Source organism: Malurus melanocephalus, unplaced genomic scaffold, assembly GCF_030028575.1.
Source record: "Malurus melanocephalus ecotype Western Australia unplaced genomic scaffold, MMel_1.1 scaffold_899, whole genome shotgun sequence".
Lineage (NCBI taxonomy): Eukaryota > Metazoa > Chordata > Aves > Passeriformes > Maluridae > Malurus > Malurus melanocephalus.
Window position 1 is genome coordinate 142,176 of NW_026624131.1, and position 20,549 is coordinate 162,724.

The 20,549-nt window shown below is 37.0% G+C and overlaps 1 protein-coding gene across 1 annotated transcript; it reads left to right on the plus strand.

Annotated features, from left to right (window-relative positions):
• The first annotated feature begins 323 nt into the window (after positions 1-323).
• LTN1 (listerin E3 ubiquitin protein ligase 1) lies at positions 324-20,124 on the plus strand. The gene is made up of 20 exons (XM_057385997.1): positions 324-426; positions 1,975-2,178; positions 2,492-2,590; positions 3,537-3,767; positions 4,772-4,824; positions 5,251-5,431; positions 6,195-6,368; positions 7,480-7,670; positions 8,218-8,359; positions 9,077-9,862; positions 10,346-10,387; positions 11,547-11,739; positions 13,739-13,978; positions 14,955-15,108; positions 15,360-15,510; positions 16,219-16,420; positions 17,326-17,485; positions 17,653-17,757; positions 18,017-18,159; positions 19,968-20,124. Exons 1-20 carry the CDS (start codon positions 385-387, stop codon positions 20,117-20,119), a joined length of 3,645 nt encoding a protein of 1,214 aa, XP_057241980.1. The 5' UTR covers positions 324-384; the 3' UTR covers positions 20,120-20,124.
• The last annotated feature ends 425 nt before the right edge of the window (positions 20,125-20,549 follow it).

Below are 20,549 nucleotides of genomic sequence, written 5' to 3' on the forward strand. Positions count from 1 at the left end.
TATTTTTATTAAATATTGATTAAATGTTTCTGTACTCGTTCTGTACTCATCATAGTAAAATCACTAACATTCAGATCTCTGGTATGGACTTGGAACACCGTTTGTAAGCAATACTTCACAGCCATATCATTGTACAAGTGTGGGTAAAAAAAAAGCCAAAGTCTTCGTAAGTGTAGAAGAACGCCGAGGCGCCACGGGACGCTCCAAGTTCGAGTTGGATGGATTTTGCATTTTTTCTGTGGAGGGTGTTGCTGAGTCTCAGGTTCCTCCCAGCGGGTTCCCTCCCGCGCCTGCGCCCCCTGGTGGCGCCCCGCGGGCCCCGCCCCGGAAGTGTCGCGCTGCCCGCGGTGGCTCCGGCCGGGCCCGGGTGCCGCCGCCGCCGTCATGGGGGGCAAGAACAAGCAGCGAACCAAGGGCAATCTGCGGGTGAGGAGGGGAGCGGGGCCGGGCCCAGGCCTCGGGGGCTCGCGGTGCCGGCACCTCCGTGTGCCCTGGGCGGGGAGCCCGACTGCCGCGGCGGGCAGCGCGATCTTGGGGCTCGGTTGCGGTAGCTGGGGCCGGGCCCGGGCCAAAGATGTGGTCCGGGCCGTGCATTAGGGGAGTGTGACTGCTGCTGCCGTGGTGTTTGTATGGAGAGGGCAGCACGGGAAGACGTAACTGCAAAATCACCTCGGGTGGTGTAGGTTCAGCAAGGTACCGGTGGTACATTTCGGTGTTTTTTTCTGTGCAGAGTCTTAGAATACACTTGTTACAGCACCAGTGGTGATGTGACATCTGTCCTATCACTCAGGATGTAGGACAACTCTCGTGTTCAGCTTCCCTAATTCCTCTCTGGATTTAGAGAAGACGAGGGAATACAAACCAGTATGTCCTTAATAGTTGAGRGTTCACATGCAGAAAAGGTGATTTAAGCCCCACAAGCTCAGAAAACTGCTGCTGTCATTAGGAAATAAAAGGTATTTGGATTATGAGGTGTCCCGGAGGACATGAAAGCGTCAGTCAGTTGTGGTGCAGTCTTTCCAAGAGTGTGGTTGAAACAAACTTGGAGCCAATGATACAGTGAGAACCTGGGGTAAACTAGTAGAGACGCTGAGCTCTGGAGCACACACTGTAGTACTAACAGGATGGTATTTATTATACTGTATTACATATGCATGCTTTTGCTCCATTCTTCTAAATTATTTTTGGCTGCTTTGTTGATGGGAGAATCCTTTCTTTTGTCTAGGTGTTTTTATTGGCCTATGATTAGAGCTAGGAAGACCAGAAGTAGTGAAGGAAGATAGTTTCTTAATAATTGTTTGCTTATAGACGGACTTTTCTGTTAGGCTTTTTGTATCGCAAAAAAGAAATAAAAGCAATAAAAATTTCCCGTAAGTATTCATGTGTTGTGAGAAAAGAGAATGCTGATTCACAGAATCATAGAACACAATCACATGAAAGGTTTGGGTTGGAAGAGACCTTAAAGATCATCCAGTCCCACYCCMTGCCATAGRCAGGGACACCTTCCACTAGACCAGGTTGCTCCAAATCCCATCCAACCTGCCCTTGAACACTTCCAGRAATGGTCCAGCTTCTCTGGACAACCTGTACCAGGGCCTCACCACCCTTACAGGCAAGAATTTCRTATCTAATAAATCATTCCCCCATGTCCTATCAATACATTTCCTGATAAAGAGTTCCTCTCTCCAGCTTCCTTGTCGGCTCCTCTCAGATACTTGAAGGATGTTATGAGGGTTCCCCAGAGCCTTTTTTTTTTCCAGGCTGAACAGGCCAAACTTTCTTAGCCTGATCCTAAGGGGAAGAATAATTTTCTAGGTCAAACATCTATGTTTAAAGACAGGTGGACTCTTCCTTGTGAGACTTTCTTTTAATTAGAAGGTTAATTATACAATATAAATAGCATCATCATTTCAAGTGCATGATGTGTGCAAAATAAAATCAAATMTATAATTGACTGTTCCTGTTTTTTGTCAGCCTTCTAGCAGTGGCCGAGCTGCAGAGCTCCTTGCCAAAGAACGTGGAACGGTGCCTGGGTTTATTGGCTTTGGAACATCTCAGAGCGATCTAGGATATGTTCCGGCAATTCAAGGAGCAGAGGAAATAGACAGCCTTGTGGATGCTGATTTCCGAATGGTGTTGAGAAAACTTTCTAAAAGAGATATTACAACCAAGTTAAAAGTAGGTGTATCCTTTGTCCTCCATCTATTTCTTTTTTGTTGGAAAATAATACATTTTTGTTAAGGATAGAAGAGGAAGATGTGAAGGTAACTAACAATATTTTCTTTTTGGTAGATTTGCTAGAACTGCAATCCAGAAGATATCTTGGAAAACCTGTAGCAGGGTCCATCATGCATTATCTCTGTAGATGCTCAATTGCAAGAAATAAATTGTTTTTTGGAAAAGGGAGTTGCAGTTTCAGATACAAACTGGTAAATTACAGCACATACCTACCTGACTGCTTAAGTCATGCTCTTGATATTTTGAATTTTAGGCTATGCAAGAGTTTGGAGCAATGTGCAAGGAAAGAGAAGCAGAAGTTGTTAAAGGTGTTCTTCCTTACTGGCCGAGAATTTACTGTAAAATTTCACTAGTAAGTATTGAARTATTTAAATTAAAATCTTTTCTGTGTACTTCCTGTGTCTACCTCTAAGGTGGTATTTGTTGACATATCTACCTTTCTTGGAATTACTGACTTGTTCTAGGAAAAACATCGAGTTGAAGGAAAGAACTGTTTTTGGTGTAGATATTTCAGTATTGGCAGTGGATAGAGTCTTGAATTGTGAATGYYTGCGCTGTATGTGCTTRATATCTGTTAGACCTTTATGTTTAAAGSATGGTAATGAATTTCTTAGGATTTTATGTGGATTCCAGAAGGGCTAGAGAGACTGTTTAGTTAATATAATTATAGACCTTTTTGATATGACCCAACTTAACACTAAAAAAAAAMMCCAAACCCAAATGTGAAAAGATCRCRTGTAGCCAGACTAGCAATAAGTTTTTGATATATTTAYTGTATTTCCAAACTCTCTGGAATGGCTGCTCTTGGAAACATGATATGAGACAAACATTACTTTTACGCATTAGAGCAATTCCTAATGTTTCTTTCTGGAGTCAAGAGTGTASAAAGTCATGATGTTGTAAATTCATATGCAAATAAAGGATAATGATGCACAGCTTTATGGTAGTCCTAATTCAAAAGATGTCTTCAAGGTTTCCTGTTTCTYCTGGCTGTTGTCTGTCTGTTAAATGTTTGTATAAATTGGAAACAAAAACTGTAGTTAGGGGTATTGGGAAAAGGTTACAATTCTGAATGTRCAACAGTTTGGGAACATGATGCTACTAACTTAAGACTCTCCYGTACCTTGGGATGCCAAAACATTTTTGTTGTTGGTGTGTATTTTCAAATCTGTGTAGTCCAATTAATTGCAAATATGGCTTTTTAATCACCACTTTTGCTTTGCAGTACCTGACATCAAAGGTACATTTCTTAAACTAGTAAACCTTTCTCTTTTTTGTCTTCCTTTTTTATTTAACAGGATCATGATCGCCGTGTTCGAGAAGCAACTCAGCAATCTTTTGAGCAACTGATTCTTAAAGTAAAAAAACACTTAGCTCCTTACTTAAAAAGTATCATGGGTTACTGGCTGATTGCTCAGTGTGACACTTACTTGCCTGCTGCTTCTGCTGCAAAAGTAGCTTTTGAAAAAGCTTTTCCTTCGAGCAAACAACCTGAAGCCTTAGTATTCTGCAAGGATGAAATTCTTAATGTAAGTTTATACTTCTGTATTTCTTTAATATATCTTAGTGTTTATCAACTTTTATTTTAAGTTGTTTGAAATTCTGTTATAAGTTTGAAACTCATCCTGTCCCATCTATTCTTTATGGTTAAATTTCTTTCTCACCTGAAGCTTTGCTCCTGTGAAAAGAATCATAGAATGGTTTGTGTTGAAAAGAACCTTAAAGATCATCCAGTYCCACCTCATGCCTTGGGCAGGGACACCTTCCACTAGACCAGTTTGCTCCAAGCTCCATGCAACCTGGCCTTGAACACTTCCAGGAATGGGGCAGCCACAGCTTCTCTGGGCAACCTGTGCCCAGGCCTCACCGCCCTCACTGGGAAGAATTTCTTCTGTAAGGAAATATAAAACAGAAGAATGATAAATAATGCAGAGAAAAAACCACATCCTCTGTTTTTTTGCACTTCAGATGAGAATGATTACAGCCAGAGGAATGAATGGTGAATTTCCTTGTGTGCATTCCTATGTAATGATGCTCAGTCAACACATAATGTTGCTGACAGAGGGAGTAATGATGCTGGAGTAGTTTAGCTGCAGTAGCAAAGGAATAAAGAATGCTGAGCAGTGTTTCAGCATTTACAAGCTTAGTTCTGACCAAGCTTAACGCTCTTCTGCCAGTCAGATATGATACTGAATTGATTGAATTAAAAAAGGTAAAAGATTGCATTGCTGGCCCATCATACGTAAACCAAACTATTTTGGTTTGCCTCAGTTTAACTTCTTTTTAACAGAAACACATTGGTATGGGGCTGCAACTTACTGTTATGAAGACTTAATTCRAACAGTATCACAGCTACTGTGTTCAACATGAGTCAAAATAATTTTTTGTTTGTTAGCTTGTCTAAATATGTTAGACAACTCAGAGATTATGAAATTTTATTGTAGCTCTATTTCTGAATAATGTGTGTACTATATTGTTCACATATAAATATTAAATTTCTTTGTGTTTATATGTGTTGTTTTTTCTCCCATAGGTACTTCAAGATCACCTTCTGAAAGAAACAGCKGATACACTCAGTGACCCTCAGTATGTTTTCCTACTTTAATGTGTATTTAAGTCTCTAAGTCTTGGTCKGTATTGGGTTCTCGGTTTTGGCGGTAGTGGATTTAAGTTTTGTTTCAAAAGACAGTTTATTTGGGTCCAGATCCCAGCAACTTTGTTTGTGACTTAAGTATAAATGATTTTGAAAGTGTTACCAGTTACCTAATTCTTCTTTCAGCTCTTTTAAGAACAGCACTTGTGAGTAGCTGGAATATGAGATGACTTGAGACTCTTCTAACACTTTATAATGTAATTTAGAGCCTGAGGAAAGTTTATGTATTTACATGGCTGGCACCTGAAATCAAAAGAAGAACATGAAAAAAATGAAGAGAGTTTAATTTAGAAAAACTTGGGATGCCTACTGGTTATTTGTAGTTCACTTTAACTTTTTTGTTTGTTTTGCTTTCTGAGAACTGTACCAGAAGAAGAAAGGGAAGCCAAATTTTTCCGGATTCTGACCTGTTCCTTGTTAGCTTTGAGAAAGTTGCTCAGCTTGTTGCCTAAGAAAGAGCTGCATTCATTGGAGGAAAAGTTAAAGTCACTTCTGTCCCAAAACAAATTTTGGAAATACAGCAAACATAACGTACCACAGGTGACTTTTTAATTGCTTCTTTATTTTGGTTGGTTTTCTTAAAGGAAATACCCTTAACCTAAGGAAGTATAAGTTACTTGTAGTCTACAAGAATGAACTTCGGACTTCACTTATGTTTAAACAGCCTTTGAGTTTCTAGGTAGATTCCAGAAAGGCTAAAGACATTGTTCAGTTAGCATAACTATGAATCTTTTTGATCTAGGACTTATATATGACCAGACTTAACATTAAGAAAAAAGCTCCAGGTCCAATGTAGACAATATTGCTTGAAAATTTGTCCAATAGGCTAAATTTTTATTTCCACATCATTATGATCTACTTGGCAATCTGCTGTTATTTAAAATTAATGTAAAAGATACAGATTGTCAACTTACAGCATGTGTTCTTAGTGCTTTGGGATTCTAATTTTACAAAAAATTTTACTGGTCTTTAGTCTGCCAAGACCAGCAGTGCATAGAGTGATGAATTCATGTAATAGTATTTTGTCAAAAAGTTTGATGTTGCTTTTGGGAAAAAATGTCTTTTGAGAAGACTTTATTTTTAATAAAATAAGTATTTTATCACTAAACAAATTATGTTAAAATATTCAATAACACTTTGTAATAACTGCTTTATTTTCCTTTCTTTTTAACAATATTTAAACCTTTGTTGGTTTGGTAAAATATGGGGATAGCATGTTGTAAGGTTATGTTAACTTTAAAAGGAATCTTATAAACTACATGTAGTGACGAATTGTATTTTTTTTTCCTGTGGCCTCTATCAGGTTTGCTCAGCTTTCTTTGAGCTGATTTCTGCCTTTTGCCAGCACTTGCCTGAGGTGGTAAAAGCTGAAGCACCAAGAGTTTGTCCTGCTGTTCTTCTCAGCATTGATCACAGTGATGCAGTGGTGTGTCCTGCWCTTTGGGAAGCAGTGCTTTATACTGTCACCACTATTGAGGTAATGTGGGAAGCCTAAGGGGAAGGTATTTTCCTCAAATTTGACTTTTCACCAAGTGTTGTTGTTCTCAGTGTAGAATTAGGAAGACAGGCTTTACTGCGTTTTCTTTATGATTAATCACACCAACTCCTCAAGGCTACATCCTCCTTCTTTTGATGTAATTTTAAAATATACCATGCCCGGTATATCTGGAAATTAGAGTAATTTTTTGAATTAAATGGAATTGAATTGAACCAAAACCCGTTCATTAAATGTAGTTACTAATAAATCAAATAATGCATAAAACCTTTTTCTTTGTTAAAGGCAGTTACAAAAATAAGCTGCASTGCATTTTTGGTTTGTTTGTTTCCCCTTCAAATGTAAGGGTTCCATAGCTTTTTTTTTTGGTTTTTTTTCYGTGAATTTTAAGTKAAACACCTACTTTGAATTTATTAGCAGGATAAGGTCTTGCCATAGGAATTTATTAGCAGGATGGAGGTGTTGCCAAAGACTGGGATGCTTTGAGGGTTTRATGCTGCAGATGTCTTTTGTAACTGCTGGAATGAACTGTAACAAGTTTTTGTGGAAAAATCCCCTGGACAAACCTGGTTCAGCTTGTTCGAAATACAGGAACTATAATAAATGTTACAATAAATATAATCAGATTACAAAAAATAYTGAGGAGAGGAAAGTGCCRAAGCATTTTGTAATCATCAGAAAATTTTTGAAGAGAGTTGTGAAGTTAGTGATACTTCTAAAACCAGTCATTGGTTGKTTGTCATAATGAGAACTTAAATACAGGGCTAAGTACAGTAGTGATTTCTATGAAGCATTGAATAAGGAAAGCATTATTAAAGAGAAACCTTTAATTGCAGTTGGCTAGCAAGTAAGGTCAGTTGATTTTGAACAGCGCAGAAATAGTTTTATTATGTTAACTGCTTAAATTCACAAGCTGAAATAGGGAGAAAGTGATTTTAAAGAATACTGGCAAATGAGTAACTTAACAGAATTTAAATTCCACAATAACTTGTTTCAGCTGTGATGCAGGGAGTTATGTTAAATGGCTAGCTTGGGAGTTCTTCTGAGGCAACATATTCTTTCTAATTTACAGTGAGTGAATTTCTTTCTGTAGGACTGTTGGAATCAYGTAAATGCCAGGAAGGGAGTTCTGCCAAAGCTCTGGACAGTGCTTCGAGAAGGTGGGCGAGGATTAGCTACTGTTATCTACCCAAACCTCCTGCCCTTCTTTAGCAAGGTGCCTGCTGGCGTTGTGGAACCGAAGCTGGAATTCCTTAGAGTTTTTTTCAGCTCTATAATTCAAGGGTATGGACCACAAATTTATTTATTTGGAATTAGTCTGTTTTGCATTTTGAAATAAGGAAACTAAGCATTTAAAGATGAATGAAAATCGTATTTTAAAAATTCAATGTCCAAAACAAGAGTCAGTCCTTTGTGGCTGTTCCTGTCATCTTAAACCTTCAGCTTGCTTTTTGATTTTATTGCATCCTCCTTACATGAAGTATTCTTATCTTTCCTTGTCAAAGCTCTGTGTTTATTCCAAGACAAGTTTGAGTAGGGAAAGTTAATTCTTAAGAATCAGGCTCTTCTCAYCAGTGTGTAATTCTTTCAGAGTTTTTTGTGCATGAGCCTTGTGATAGTGGAATCTCCTGTATGCAGGAACTGGATCGGTGGGGGGGAAAGGAGGGAACGTCGTGGGCACAGTTCAAACCACGACACACCTATAAATGATTCTTTGATCCTGTATTCTCATACTGGTGTTTACTGGATCAGAACAACATAACTGAGGGTACATTGATGACATTCATAGTGGGTTTTGTGGAAGCACAGCTGACTGTGTGTCCTCTCACAGGTTGTCAAATGAGAGGACAATAGCCAGCCCTTCGGAAAGTTCAGCAATTATAACTGCATTTATGGAGTGTCTGTGCTTTGCTGTACTGCAGAAAAGTGAAGAAGACCAAAACMAAATTCATGAAATGCTTATATGTGACCAGGTATTTATCAGAAATAATGAATATCATTGTGTGTACATTTAATAATTCAAAATTATAGAAAAACGTGAATTTTAGGTGAGGATTTACTTCTCTCTTGAGAGTTTCCCTAGATTTTAGGAAAAAKCCCACACTGGATTGTCAAGGTTGGAAGAGACCTTYRAGATCATCCAGTCTCACCTTCAGYGCTGCACCACCMAAATYGTCCCCAAACCATGTCYCCAAGTGCCTCATCCAGGTTYCTCTTGAGCACTCCCAGAGGTGGTGACTCCACCACCTCCCTGGGCAACTTATTCCAGTGCCTGACCACTCTTTCTGTGATGTTTTTTTCTAAAACCTAATCTGAATTTCCTCTGGTCCAATATTGGGCCATTCCTTCTCATGCTTTCCCTTGAGACATGGCAGAAGAGACACACTCCTGCCTCCATTCAGGCAGTTGTGCAGAGCAATGTGTAACTAAAGTAGTGGTACTGAATTTAGTATTTTTTTTTCTTCCTATGAAGTCATCCTTTTTACTGTGCAATTTAAATTATATTTAAGGGGGAAAAAAGTGACTCCCATCCTGTATATTTTTATTAAGTGTTCAAACATGAGTAATTTTCTTGCAGATTTGTTTCTGGAATGTTTTTCAGAATGATATAATTTTTTGGCTTTATAAAGACTAAAGTTTTTTTAATTGGACGGTTGTTCTTTAATGTTTCTTTTTTCTTGTCTTTATAGCTAATTCCTTTTATCAATACTGTGCTTAAGGAGCCTAAGTTACAAAGTGGACCATTATTTTATCAAATAGCAGAAATGCTGAATTCTTGGGAAGCTAAAGCAGAGTGCTCCAGTCATGACGGCACAGATGAAGTTTTCCAGAAACTCTTGTCAGAATTTTGGGACCATCTTTTAAAAATGTGTATACTTCATGTTGATAGGTTGGATGCTGATGAGAAATCACTGTTTGCCATATCTGGTATGCTAGAAATTCTTCAGAATCCAAAGACAGCTACAAAACCAAACAACAGAAAATCTCTAAAAATCAGATTTGCAGATGAGGATGAATCTGAAAGGAACACAGAGAATCAAAAGCTCATGGAAGTGAGAACTGGTGACTCTGAAATTCAGGCTCACTTGCAGCAAACTTCACATCTAAGGAAAGARCCTCTAGAGAACTTGGTCTGCAACCTTGCTGAGCTGAGCATTGTCTATGTCAATGAACAGAAGTCAGAACAGCATTTGAAATTCCTCTCTGCCCTGCTCAACTCATTTTCCTCAAACAGAGTTTTCCAAGTACTTTTGGAGCAGGGAAATGATGAAAGTTCTGCTCAAGCTGAATCCCAAAATGAAATGAAAGCTCATAACCAAAGTCCATCTGTACARTTTCTGTATATGAATTTAATAACTTGGCTGAAAGAAGACTGGAGGAAAGACACCCATTTCYTGGTTGATATTTTATACAGTGTACTTCATTGTTGCAACAGTAATGATGAAAGAAAAGTAATTCTTGATGATTTAGCAAAGGTATGAGTTGTCCATTATGTTGTTAATTTTTATCAGTCATTACTGTTTCTATGGGCTGTGTCATTAATAATCTTACTTTGGTACTGTCAAGAACAAGATACTCTGCATTAGTTTGGGTAAGATCAGCATAAGGAAGGTAGTTTTAGGAAAGCTTGACATGATAGTGTTGGGGTGAAAAGTTCTGTCCCTTTATATATAGTATAATTCATTTTAAAAAAAATAACATCAGAATTTCTCTGCTCTTGCTTCTTTATACAGTCTACTTTTATAGTAGTCATTGGTAGCCTTTCTTATAAATATAGTCTTTATTGATTTGTGTGCTAGAGAAAGATTTGGAAGACAAAAATGATAAAATCAATAACTTTGATAGTGAATTTTATCATCTTCTACATATCCCCTGCATAACAGATAAAATCGTGTTATTGCTTTCTAGTCAGCAAATATTTTGTTAAATATTAGGGAATTTTTTTTTTTTGTTTTCAGATGGATCTGAAATGGATTATTTTTCTCCAGATAATTCAAAAGGTATCTATTAAGATTTTTTTTTTGTTCTTGTTATGCATACTTTTAAATACTGTGCTGATATTAACTTTGAGACTCACATATAATTTCCATAGTTTGAAAATCTTAGAATAATAGTTTCAGAGTAGTGTTTGTTTTAAATACATTTAAATTCAGAGACAATTTTAAAACTGAAATGATGATGCCAAAACAAAATAATCCTTGTTCCTTCTATTTTTGGTCAGTTTGCATTTTGAGCCAGTGGGATTCCTGATTTGTTGATCATCCCTTTGGAGCTAGAGAGGATGGAGCTGGGGATTAGACCAGTAATTTAAATGATTATTTATATCATCATCCTTTCAAGGTGCTTACCTTGAAAGAAAGGGTAGTATTCCATTTTTTCACACTGAATTTTGAGAAACTGACGTTTAAGTGATTGTGTGGGATGAAATAGGAAGTGTATGACAAATTTTTTGACAAGACCTCATAGCACTTGACTTACAATCCAGTGCATAGATCACAGGATCTTGCCTCACGTATGCTGTGTATTTTAGGAATACTCAGTTTTTATGAATTTGTAACTTTTATCACCAAAACAATGTTTTTATTTGTGACCCTCCATTTCTTCTTGAAGAAATTTAGGTGCTATAAACAGATTTTATTTCAGCCAACTTGGTCATCCAAAAGTTATTTTTCTGATTCCAGTGTAGGAATTCCCTGGGCTCTATATTTGGAAGAGAAAGGTAAAGGAAGCATTTTCAGGAGGTGACGTGTTTCACTCTACAGTGGAGAACTGACCCAGCCATAAGCTGCTGTCTCTGACAAAAAGAAAGTTGGGTGTGTTGTTTCAGACGTAAACAACTAAAGATTATTTGTGGCAGGTGATATAATTCTCGGTCCGTGTGTGCAAGTTTGACATTAATCTTTTGCTTAGTAGTAAAAGTTAAAATTAATATCAGGCTGTCCAGAGAAGCTGTGGCTGCCCCATCCCTRGAAGTGTTCAAGGCTAGGTTGGATGGGGCTTGGAGAAACGTGGTCTAGTGGAAGGTGTCCCTGCCCATGGCAGGGTAGTTGGTACTTAAATTGGAACTTGGAAGATGACCTTAATAGTATCTTCCAATGTTAATCATTCTATGATAATATACCCTGAAAAGATTCTTGTAATATTTTTGTCGTGATCCAGGCATGCTCAAGCACAGCAAAACTTTCCTTAATCTCTGACTGGCTGAAGGGAGACACGCTTGGAGAAAGACTGGTGATGCTGGCAGATGATCTGTGTCACCTGGGTTTGAAGCCTAGAGCAGCCTCATCAGAATCAGCCTCTTCAGAAAGGTGGACCCTCCTGAGCTTGGTGTTGTCGCAGCATGTTAAAAATGGTGAGCATTCCTCACCATTCCAGTGCTCCTTGGAGTTCGTGAAGTGCGCATGCTACACTTACGCTTTGCGTAAGGTTGAAAGGAATTTGGCATCTTCCAGAACACTTCATGCAGAGCATTTAGGCTTTCTTCTCATAGATTTTTGTTGATAGTTGTTTTTTGTTGGAGCTTTTGTTTCTTTGTTTTGGTCTTTTTTTTTATATTTGAGCCAATTTACTACATCGAGTTTGATTTTGTAAACACAAAGTTGCACCAGCAACTGCCATTTTTTTGGTCCACATTGATAAATAAAGGCAGTGTTTAAAGAGAAGATTCAGATTTACAAGTTTGGAAAATTTGAGGAAAATTTAAGTGAGCTTGATGTATTAGCTGATGTTCTGTAAAATAATTCAAATTTTTAAACCACACCTTCTGAAATTTACCTTAAAAACTAGAATACCAACTCAGTGGTTATGAACCCATGTATGTTTTAGTAATGCCTCGTTACAGGACCTCTAAACTGTTTTGAGCCATTTCCGTTTAGTTTCATGTCTTTAAAAAACTGCATGTATGCTCTTAAGCTGTATATGTAATCTGGGTTTTTTTTTTGTTTGTTTTTTTTATTAACAGCATCCTATTTAATTTATTTCTTGAATTTTTATTATCTAATATTGGCTTCCAGGGCAGTTCAACTTTCTTCATGTTTTCCATGTAAACTCAGCATTTGCTTTGATCCCTGAGGTGACATATTTCAGTGTCATTGGATGCTGTGCACCTTTGTGGTGCTTTCAAGTTTCAGAGATGCACACAGGCAGCTCACTGTAGTGGATGTTCTTAAATGGGGCACCCTGAATGTTTCCTAAGAATGTTTTTTCTGTTATTGGCACTTTTGATGTAAAGCATTAGGAAAACCTGTTTCCTCTCTCCACAGAAAGTTCAGCAAATGTGCTCGTGATCTAGGGCTGATTGTTCAGTGACTTTGCTTTTTGGCTCTAGAGCTGAAGGCACTCTGCACTCATTTTCTGCTGGGTGCGGGGTGAGCTGTTTTTAATCCATTTTGGATGAAGCCTAAGAGATTTTCAGGAGCTATGGTGGTTCTTGATTTAGTGATTTAGGCCAAAATAGATTATGTGAACTTTCAAAAAGATTTTTTTAATGAGACCCTATGTTTCTCAGGGTAAATTGTCATGGAGGAAATGGAAGAACCTTTCATGAATCGGTAGCCTATGATGATAGGAATTAAAGAAGAAAAAATAAAAATACTGAAAAAAAGATAATGGTTTCTGATAAATTATTCATTCATAGTAATCAGAACTGAAACTTCACAGACTCATAGGAGTGTGTTGCGAATGCTGAATGCTTAACTGATACAAAAGATAGCAAAGAATCCAAAGCCAGTTAGGGGTGGGTTTGTGCCAAAGAGCCATAAAATTATAATTTGTATAGGAAAAGCAAATAGGAAGAAATTTTTCATTGCTTCTTTCAACGGAAGAACCTGAGTTGCTAACAGATGTTTAGATAGCAGTCTTGAGAGAAAAGTACACTTTTTCATGCAGATTATAATTAAATAAGAAAACTCATTGTCACAGGATACTATGGAGTTTGAGGCTAAATGAAATTGACCTGCTTGAATCCTGTAAAAAAGGAACTAAGCATGTTCATGGAAGATTGATCTGCTTGGGTTAATTACATGCAATGGTCTGGTGTAAATTTGGGCTTGCAGTTTTGGGTTGCCAGAAGTTAGGAAGGCATGAAAGGTCTGCATCTGCACTTATTTATATACATTTCTCAAAGCTGCTTCAGCTGGTTTAGAGGAAGGGTACTTGGCAGTGTGAAACTTCAGCTGGTGTCTGTGAAATAAGAAAGTTTAGGTATCCATTAGACTGAAACTGTTTTGCATGTCATTTTGCATTCAAAATTAGTAAATATTGAACAAATTGGTCAATATTAATATGATGTCTTTGCATGATCATGTTTGTCAAGTAATCAAAGCATACTGTCTTTTTCCTCTGCCCAACAGAATCCTTGATTGGTGAAACTTTTGTTGAAAGGATTATTGATAAACTTCAGGCAGCCCTGTCTAAAGCAAAGGATCTTTCTGAAGCTGGAAATACTGAACCATCAGTATCTTTCATCTGTGATGTGGCCTCGAGCTTTTTCAGCTCAGTGAAAGGGTGTTTACTGATGCCATCCTCAGAAGACCTGCTCCTTACCATCTTCCAGCTGTGTGCTCAGAGGCAGGATGCAACACACCTGACAGGTAATCTGGAAAAAGAACTTCAACCAAGCTTTTTCATACGTGATGATTATATSTGAAAACTTCCTTTCCRTGAAACAGATTCARGTGTGTGATASAGYTCACATACATTGAACACTTGCAGCTGTAGCTGATATGAAAATTTGTGCTTTAATTTACAGTGCCTGTAGTTACTACTAAGCATCAAGTCCTATACATCTTTACAAGGATTTTGAAGCTTTTTTGATGTTAGTATCAGMTAACTTTGAGGCTGTGGTATTACACAGTTTTTGGAGTGTTACCAAAGTTATTTAAAGTCTATGGAATATATCAAATGAACATTTTTTTTTTCATTTTGCAATCTGGGAAGTCTACGAAGAAGTATGTGCAATCACTTCATTACAGATACATGTATTTATTCTGAAACCAGTTATACTGGCTATGTTGTCTAGACAAATTGTGTATCCATACCTGTCTCTACCAGTGTCTCATGTTCAGACTGAGATTCTGATTTATATTCTTTGAATGCATAATTTGAGAGTGATAAATTGGAACATGTGTTTACTGACATCAATAGAAATAAATACCATGCTTCAGTGTTGTCATAGAGGTGAAGTAGGACAGGACTAGCTTGGAAACCACTGCTGCTTTACAAATGACCATTGATGTTGCGATATTCAGTATTTTGGTAGAAAGGTCTGTGGTTTTGAAGACTGTGTGGACATATGGTTGCAGAAAACAGGAACATCACTCATTCTCCGTTAAATCTTACTCTGTGTGTCAGAGTTAATTTTAAATTGCTCTGCAATGAGAGTATGTGTTCTTGATAGTTTTTGCATGTAACCACATAGAAAAGAGATTTGCTTTCCTACTCTAGGACTTTTAGACATGTGATAGTTGCTGTATGCTGTAGGTTGTAATTAGAGTTTACCTGTTTATGATGGTTTTGCTTTGTCCATCTGTTGTTCTTTTGTTTTCTTTTTTCTTTTCCCTATAATAGATTTACTCATATGCAAATTAAAACACACTTGGGTGTCTGGTGTAAATTCGCTTGTACATCAGCTTCAGAGCACTCAGAAGCAGAGCACCTTTTTGCTTAAAGCTGCACTGTGGGTGAAGAACCAAGTTCAGTCTTCCTCTTTGGATGTTAAAAGGTAATTGGGATATGATGTGTCTGTTCCATAATAGGTTGCTTTCCAAAAGAAACCAGGATCAGTGCTGTACTAGTCTTTATTTAATTGACATCTGTATTACTGACTTTTCGGCCTGTTGGAGGCTGTGGGTAAAGTAGAACTTAAACCACCTCTGGTACAGCGTGCATGGAGCATTGTATCAATGGAAAATATGCAGGTGGCTCTTAATGGACAGTGCCAAACTTGTTTGCAGTGTTTTTGCCTTTTCTCAGTCTTCAGGTTTTGATCTCTGCAGTCAGTGATTTGTTGTTGACACTCATGGAAGCTGAAGGACAGTCTGGGTATCTTGTGAGAACTTATGTGGAGCATGTCACACCAAACAAAACTGAGTGGGGGAAATTGCACGAGTCTCTGTGCTCTGAGGTATGGAAATGATAATGGATTGCACAGGGTGGTCAATCTTTCCTCAAGCCTCTGTCCCCTAGGGTGGTAAACATTCTTTTGACATGGCACTGCACTTATGAATACCATATGTTTGTGAAGAGGTTTTTTCAGCCTCTGTCCATGAAGAGGATGAAACCTCTATGTTTATGGACCCATCCAGTACTAGTGGAAAAAATCAAAATCCCTGAAATTACCATTTTCTTCATGGAACACAGCAACTAGCTTTGCACTTCAGGAATTTTACCTGACAGTATATATTGTGAAGATGTTCTTATGTCTAAGTGAATTCTTCAAAAAGATTAATGTTGTGAAAGACACCAATATCTGCAGAGGAACATGATGTGCTGACTATCAACAAAATGCTGGTGTACACAGAATAGAGAGTGGCAAAGAACATAAATTAATTTCCTTTCCAGCCACTAATCTTCAGAAACCCCAGAATTTCTTGTAAAATACATGGGGTTCTAAAGAAATATATTTGTTTCCAGCAATACAGTTCCAAATTATGCTGTGCAATTAGTTTTTTCATGTACTGGAGTGGGTTATCCTCACCATTGTGCTTTTGATGTCAGTGTGTGATTTTTGTTCTTAATAATTCTGAGTTTTCAGGGTTAAACATCATAACTCTTCTATGCATCATTGAAATGCTCATTATTTGCTCATACTCTTTTTATGTGTGTATTACAGTGGATGCACAAGCCCCTTTTGGAAGGAAGGCTTAGTATGAATTGTGAACCTCTGGGATCAAGTGTCAAGCTGTGTGGCACAACTAAACTTCCAGGCCATCTGTGTACTTCAGCTGCATTAAGTAAAATGATACTACTTGAACTGGAAAATAGTGTAGTCCATGGAAATGATGATGTTGAAAGAAAGAAAATTGATAATATAAGTAAGTTACAATGGTAAAATTTAATAGAATTTCATTTTATAGTGGTTGTAACCTGCACTGAGCGTTAGAAATGCATAGTTAAAATTTGGCATACAGGTAGGAGAAATTATCCTTGAATCTTTTGTTGCTGTTTTTTCTTTTTGTTCAGGTCTCCTTTAAAAGTGTGCACAAGTGTAATGTTTGTATTCCTGGGAATATAAATTTCCTCTTTTGCTTATATATGTCCTATCTCAACAGAACTTTGAATTGGGAAAAGTGTGATTTTTCAGTGAACTTCAAATTTATTTATTGCCAAAACACACAGTGCATTGGCATGAGTGGGCAATAAGAACTGTATCCCTGCCTTGAATGTTCAGCCATAGTGTAAAGATAGTTTGAGACAACCATTTTTCTTAATTTGACGAGGTAGAATCTGGTTTTTTTTTTTTTTTTTTTTTTTAGAATGCTCAAATTAAATGCAGCATTTCCAAATTACCAAAATCTATCTCCAAAAGTTTCACCATGATGAGAAGTGTAATTGTTTAGTTGCATCTTTGTAAGCTAATGAAGGAAGGACATGCTAGCTCTTGTCACCAAATTTGCTTGGTTTTCTTCTGGACTTAAATATTGATTGCCTTATCTGCAAAAAAAAGGGGGAGAACAGAGAGGAGTCATGTCATGCTTTATTTGCTTTAAAATTGGCTATCTAGAATAGATTACTGTAGTGGTTTTTTTCTTGTATGTTATCATACAATGTCAAATTCCCAGTTCATGGTCGGAAGCACCTGAGACTGTGTGTAAAAATAATACCTTTAATGTATTAAAAACATACAAAAAAACCCTAACATAGCTTGACCTGAAATTTCTTGCTTTTGCATTGGATATTTTCAGCAGACACTTTTAAATAACAGCTTTTGGTTCATTAGTTGCAGAACTGTTRTACTCATTACAATGGATTGAAGAAYTKGASAATCCTCCTTRTCTGCTTCTGGAATATCTTCATATGTTGGAAGAGATGCACATCACATATGAGAAGTTCAGTACTCTGAGTAGTACAGCTAGCCTGCAGCAAACTTTATTTGACAGGTATGTGTGAACAAGTGAAACAGCTCTTAGCTCTGTCTTCACAGTTTGTATTGTATAAAGTACCACTATTTTCATCTGTGTATTGATTCAAAATGCATCCAAAGTGCTTTTGTAGTGAGCCCTGAGCACCTGTATATATTAACCAGGGTCTCTCTTCTTCTTTGAAGATCAGAGGAACATGGAAGACTCTGGTCCTTAACCATGGCCAAAGTGATCCGTGCTGAGAGTGCTGTATCCTGGGAAAGGAAAGAGCTTTTCAAGACAACAGAAGGGTATCTTAATATTGCTGCCTATAAACTTGCAGTTTGTTGTGAATGTTGAYAGTGTGAAATGATCTTCATTCTGMCMAATGRCAACTGAAAGCTGAAAATGAAGTGATACTCGTGTATGGCATGTAAAAGTTGAACTTGGTTTAGCATGAGGGATTAGTTGTGTCAGAGGATATGACATCGTTATGAACCAACTGATATTTTGTTTACAAGTTGAGTTTTTGTGTTCATTTCATTCTTGATGTTTTGCTTCTATGAATAGGTTCCTTCCATTAACAGAGGGCAGATTGCATACACTCCAGTGTTTATCACCTGTCTTAATTGAGGAAGAAAAGAGAGAACTTGTCTTCCATTGTGTGGCCAAACTTATGACATGCACACAGACCGAGCTTTCCAGCACTGATGGTGAGTATGTTCTTACCTCAGTCTAGTTCATTAGAATGTAAGAACATTATTTTGTAATAATGTTTGCTTTCAGATAAAACATATTCACTGTAATATTGCTTTTCCTAGAAAGAAATGTTTTCTTAGTTTGCCTGTTTCTTCTAGACTGTTTGGCATAGTAGTTTTCTGCCTCTTTCAGAAAGTACAAACTCTACTGCGAGGTACAAAATTAGAACTAAAAGATTTAGGCTGATATTATTAAAAAAAATTTTGATGTTGCTGCACTTCTAGTTGGATCTGTCTTATATAAGCACATCCATAAATATAAAAGTTTTCAGTGCACCATTTAGGCTTTATAGAGTACACAAAAATATTACTGTTGTTAGCTGGCGATAATTGTCTTTAGATGCTTTGCCAAGAACTCTTTCACAATTTGTATATAATTTTTGAGTAGCTCCTCCAATGCCAACTCAAAACTCCACGATGTTAACTGTCTGCAGCTGTGGAAGATTACTTAAGAGGTGATTAAGATGTGTTATAATATTGCTTTGAATATAACTTCTTAATTTGGGTCTCTATTTTCACAAGCTTGATGCTTTTCAAGAAAATTGTTTGAAAATGCTCACTCTTAGTCCTTCTACCTGTATTACTTAGATTTCATTTAAGAGGAAAAGTCCTTTCTGGTTTTGTCCCTTACTGCATTTGTGCGTTCTTGCACACACTCACTGATCAGTCTATATAAAAATTGAAATGTAGGTTTTGTATTTTTTAACAAAACTGTGCTGACTTAAATTGAAAAAAACCTTATCTTTGGTCACTTTAACTGTGGACATCGGTCCCTTGGCAGTGTTTTCAGGATTTCAGATGAGCTCTTCAAGTGGATGTTCTTCAGGTGTGGAAATTGTCAGTGTTAGTGTCATACAGCAATTGAGAGGAATCTTAAGAATCTTTCTACTGTGGTAGTTTCCTACTCTTTCAATTTAGTTGAGCCTTCCTGGCTTTCTCAGAGAACCAGTGAGGCAAACAAATGTGTCTGTGAGACTTTAAACAGAAGACAATGGAAGTATCCTCACTCCTCCCCCGCTGTGGAGGGTTTTTATTTGTAATCAGCATTTCCTTTCTACTAATTATCAGTTTTCTAGGAATTCCTGAGCAGAACATATATATTCAAATTCACATTAAGTGGGACACAGGTTATAGGCTTATCACTCCAATGGTCTCTTTCTTTTCCGATTGAGAAAATGGTGCTAAAGTTGTCTTAAGTGAAGCAGGAGTTGGTTTGGTTGGTTTGCTATGCTGTGTAATACTTTACGTTATTTCTTTGTCCTGGTGCTTGTAGGAAATGTTCCCTTTCTCCAAGAAAGCTAGATGAATGTAGTTCTTAAAAATGGAAAACAGTATTAATGCAACAATAATACTTCACTATGGAAATAAAAAATAACATTCCAACTAGAACTCCAATTAACATTCCAAAAATATTAGAATTCACAACTTTCCAATTGCAATGCCTTAGTTACCTGTCCAAATTACTACTTAGCATACTATATTTTTAGTAGCACAAAGATTTCAATCTTAGCTGGTATTTTTCCTTTTTGCTAATTTTATCAATTATCAATCTTAGAGGAGGTGCATTTTTTAAAAGATGTTTGTGTTGGATATAATATTTTTATTGAACAATGACATCTGTGGATTAAGTGTTAAAAGAAGAAAGCTTAGGTGTTAGCCAAACAGTCTTATGAGATTGAAGTTAAATTCTATTGACGCACATTCTAGTATTTGCTTTGTCTTGATAGTTAAGGCTATTGAGTATATTTTTCATTGTGTTATAGGAGCATTTGGGTGTCTTTCCATTTTGAACTCCTGCCTGAAGGACAGGAGTATTGATTGTGATCATCTATTACCTGCAATACTGAAAATCATAATATCTTGGAAAAACGATAATGAGGACAGCTTTCTCTTTAGCTGGTGGGTGCAACTTTGAGATGTTTTGACTTTTTTTTTTAATTTCTAAAACAAGAGTTTAAAAAAACAGACTAGTTATTAGTTCAAATAAAATCAATCTGTACAGCTGCTATCTACTGTTCTAATATTACGTATTTAAGCTTTTGTAGAACACTTGGTCTAATATATCTTTAATAACTCATACTGCGGAAAATTACCTGGATGATTGAAGACTGGGAAACTAATGAGCTTTTAGAATGCTTTTGAAAGATGTCAGATGTTTTGAAATGAATTCAGAACTGACCAACTTTTATAGGTATTGCTGGAATTCAGTTCCAAGTTCTGTTGCTTATTTTGACAGCAGGAGGAAACTTGCATACCAGACTTAGGCATCTGTCTTTTAAAATTCTGGTCCCAAAAAATTGGAAAGCTTACAACAAGGAGTACACTGAGATTTATTTGTCTTTGCT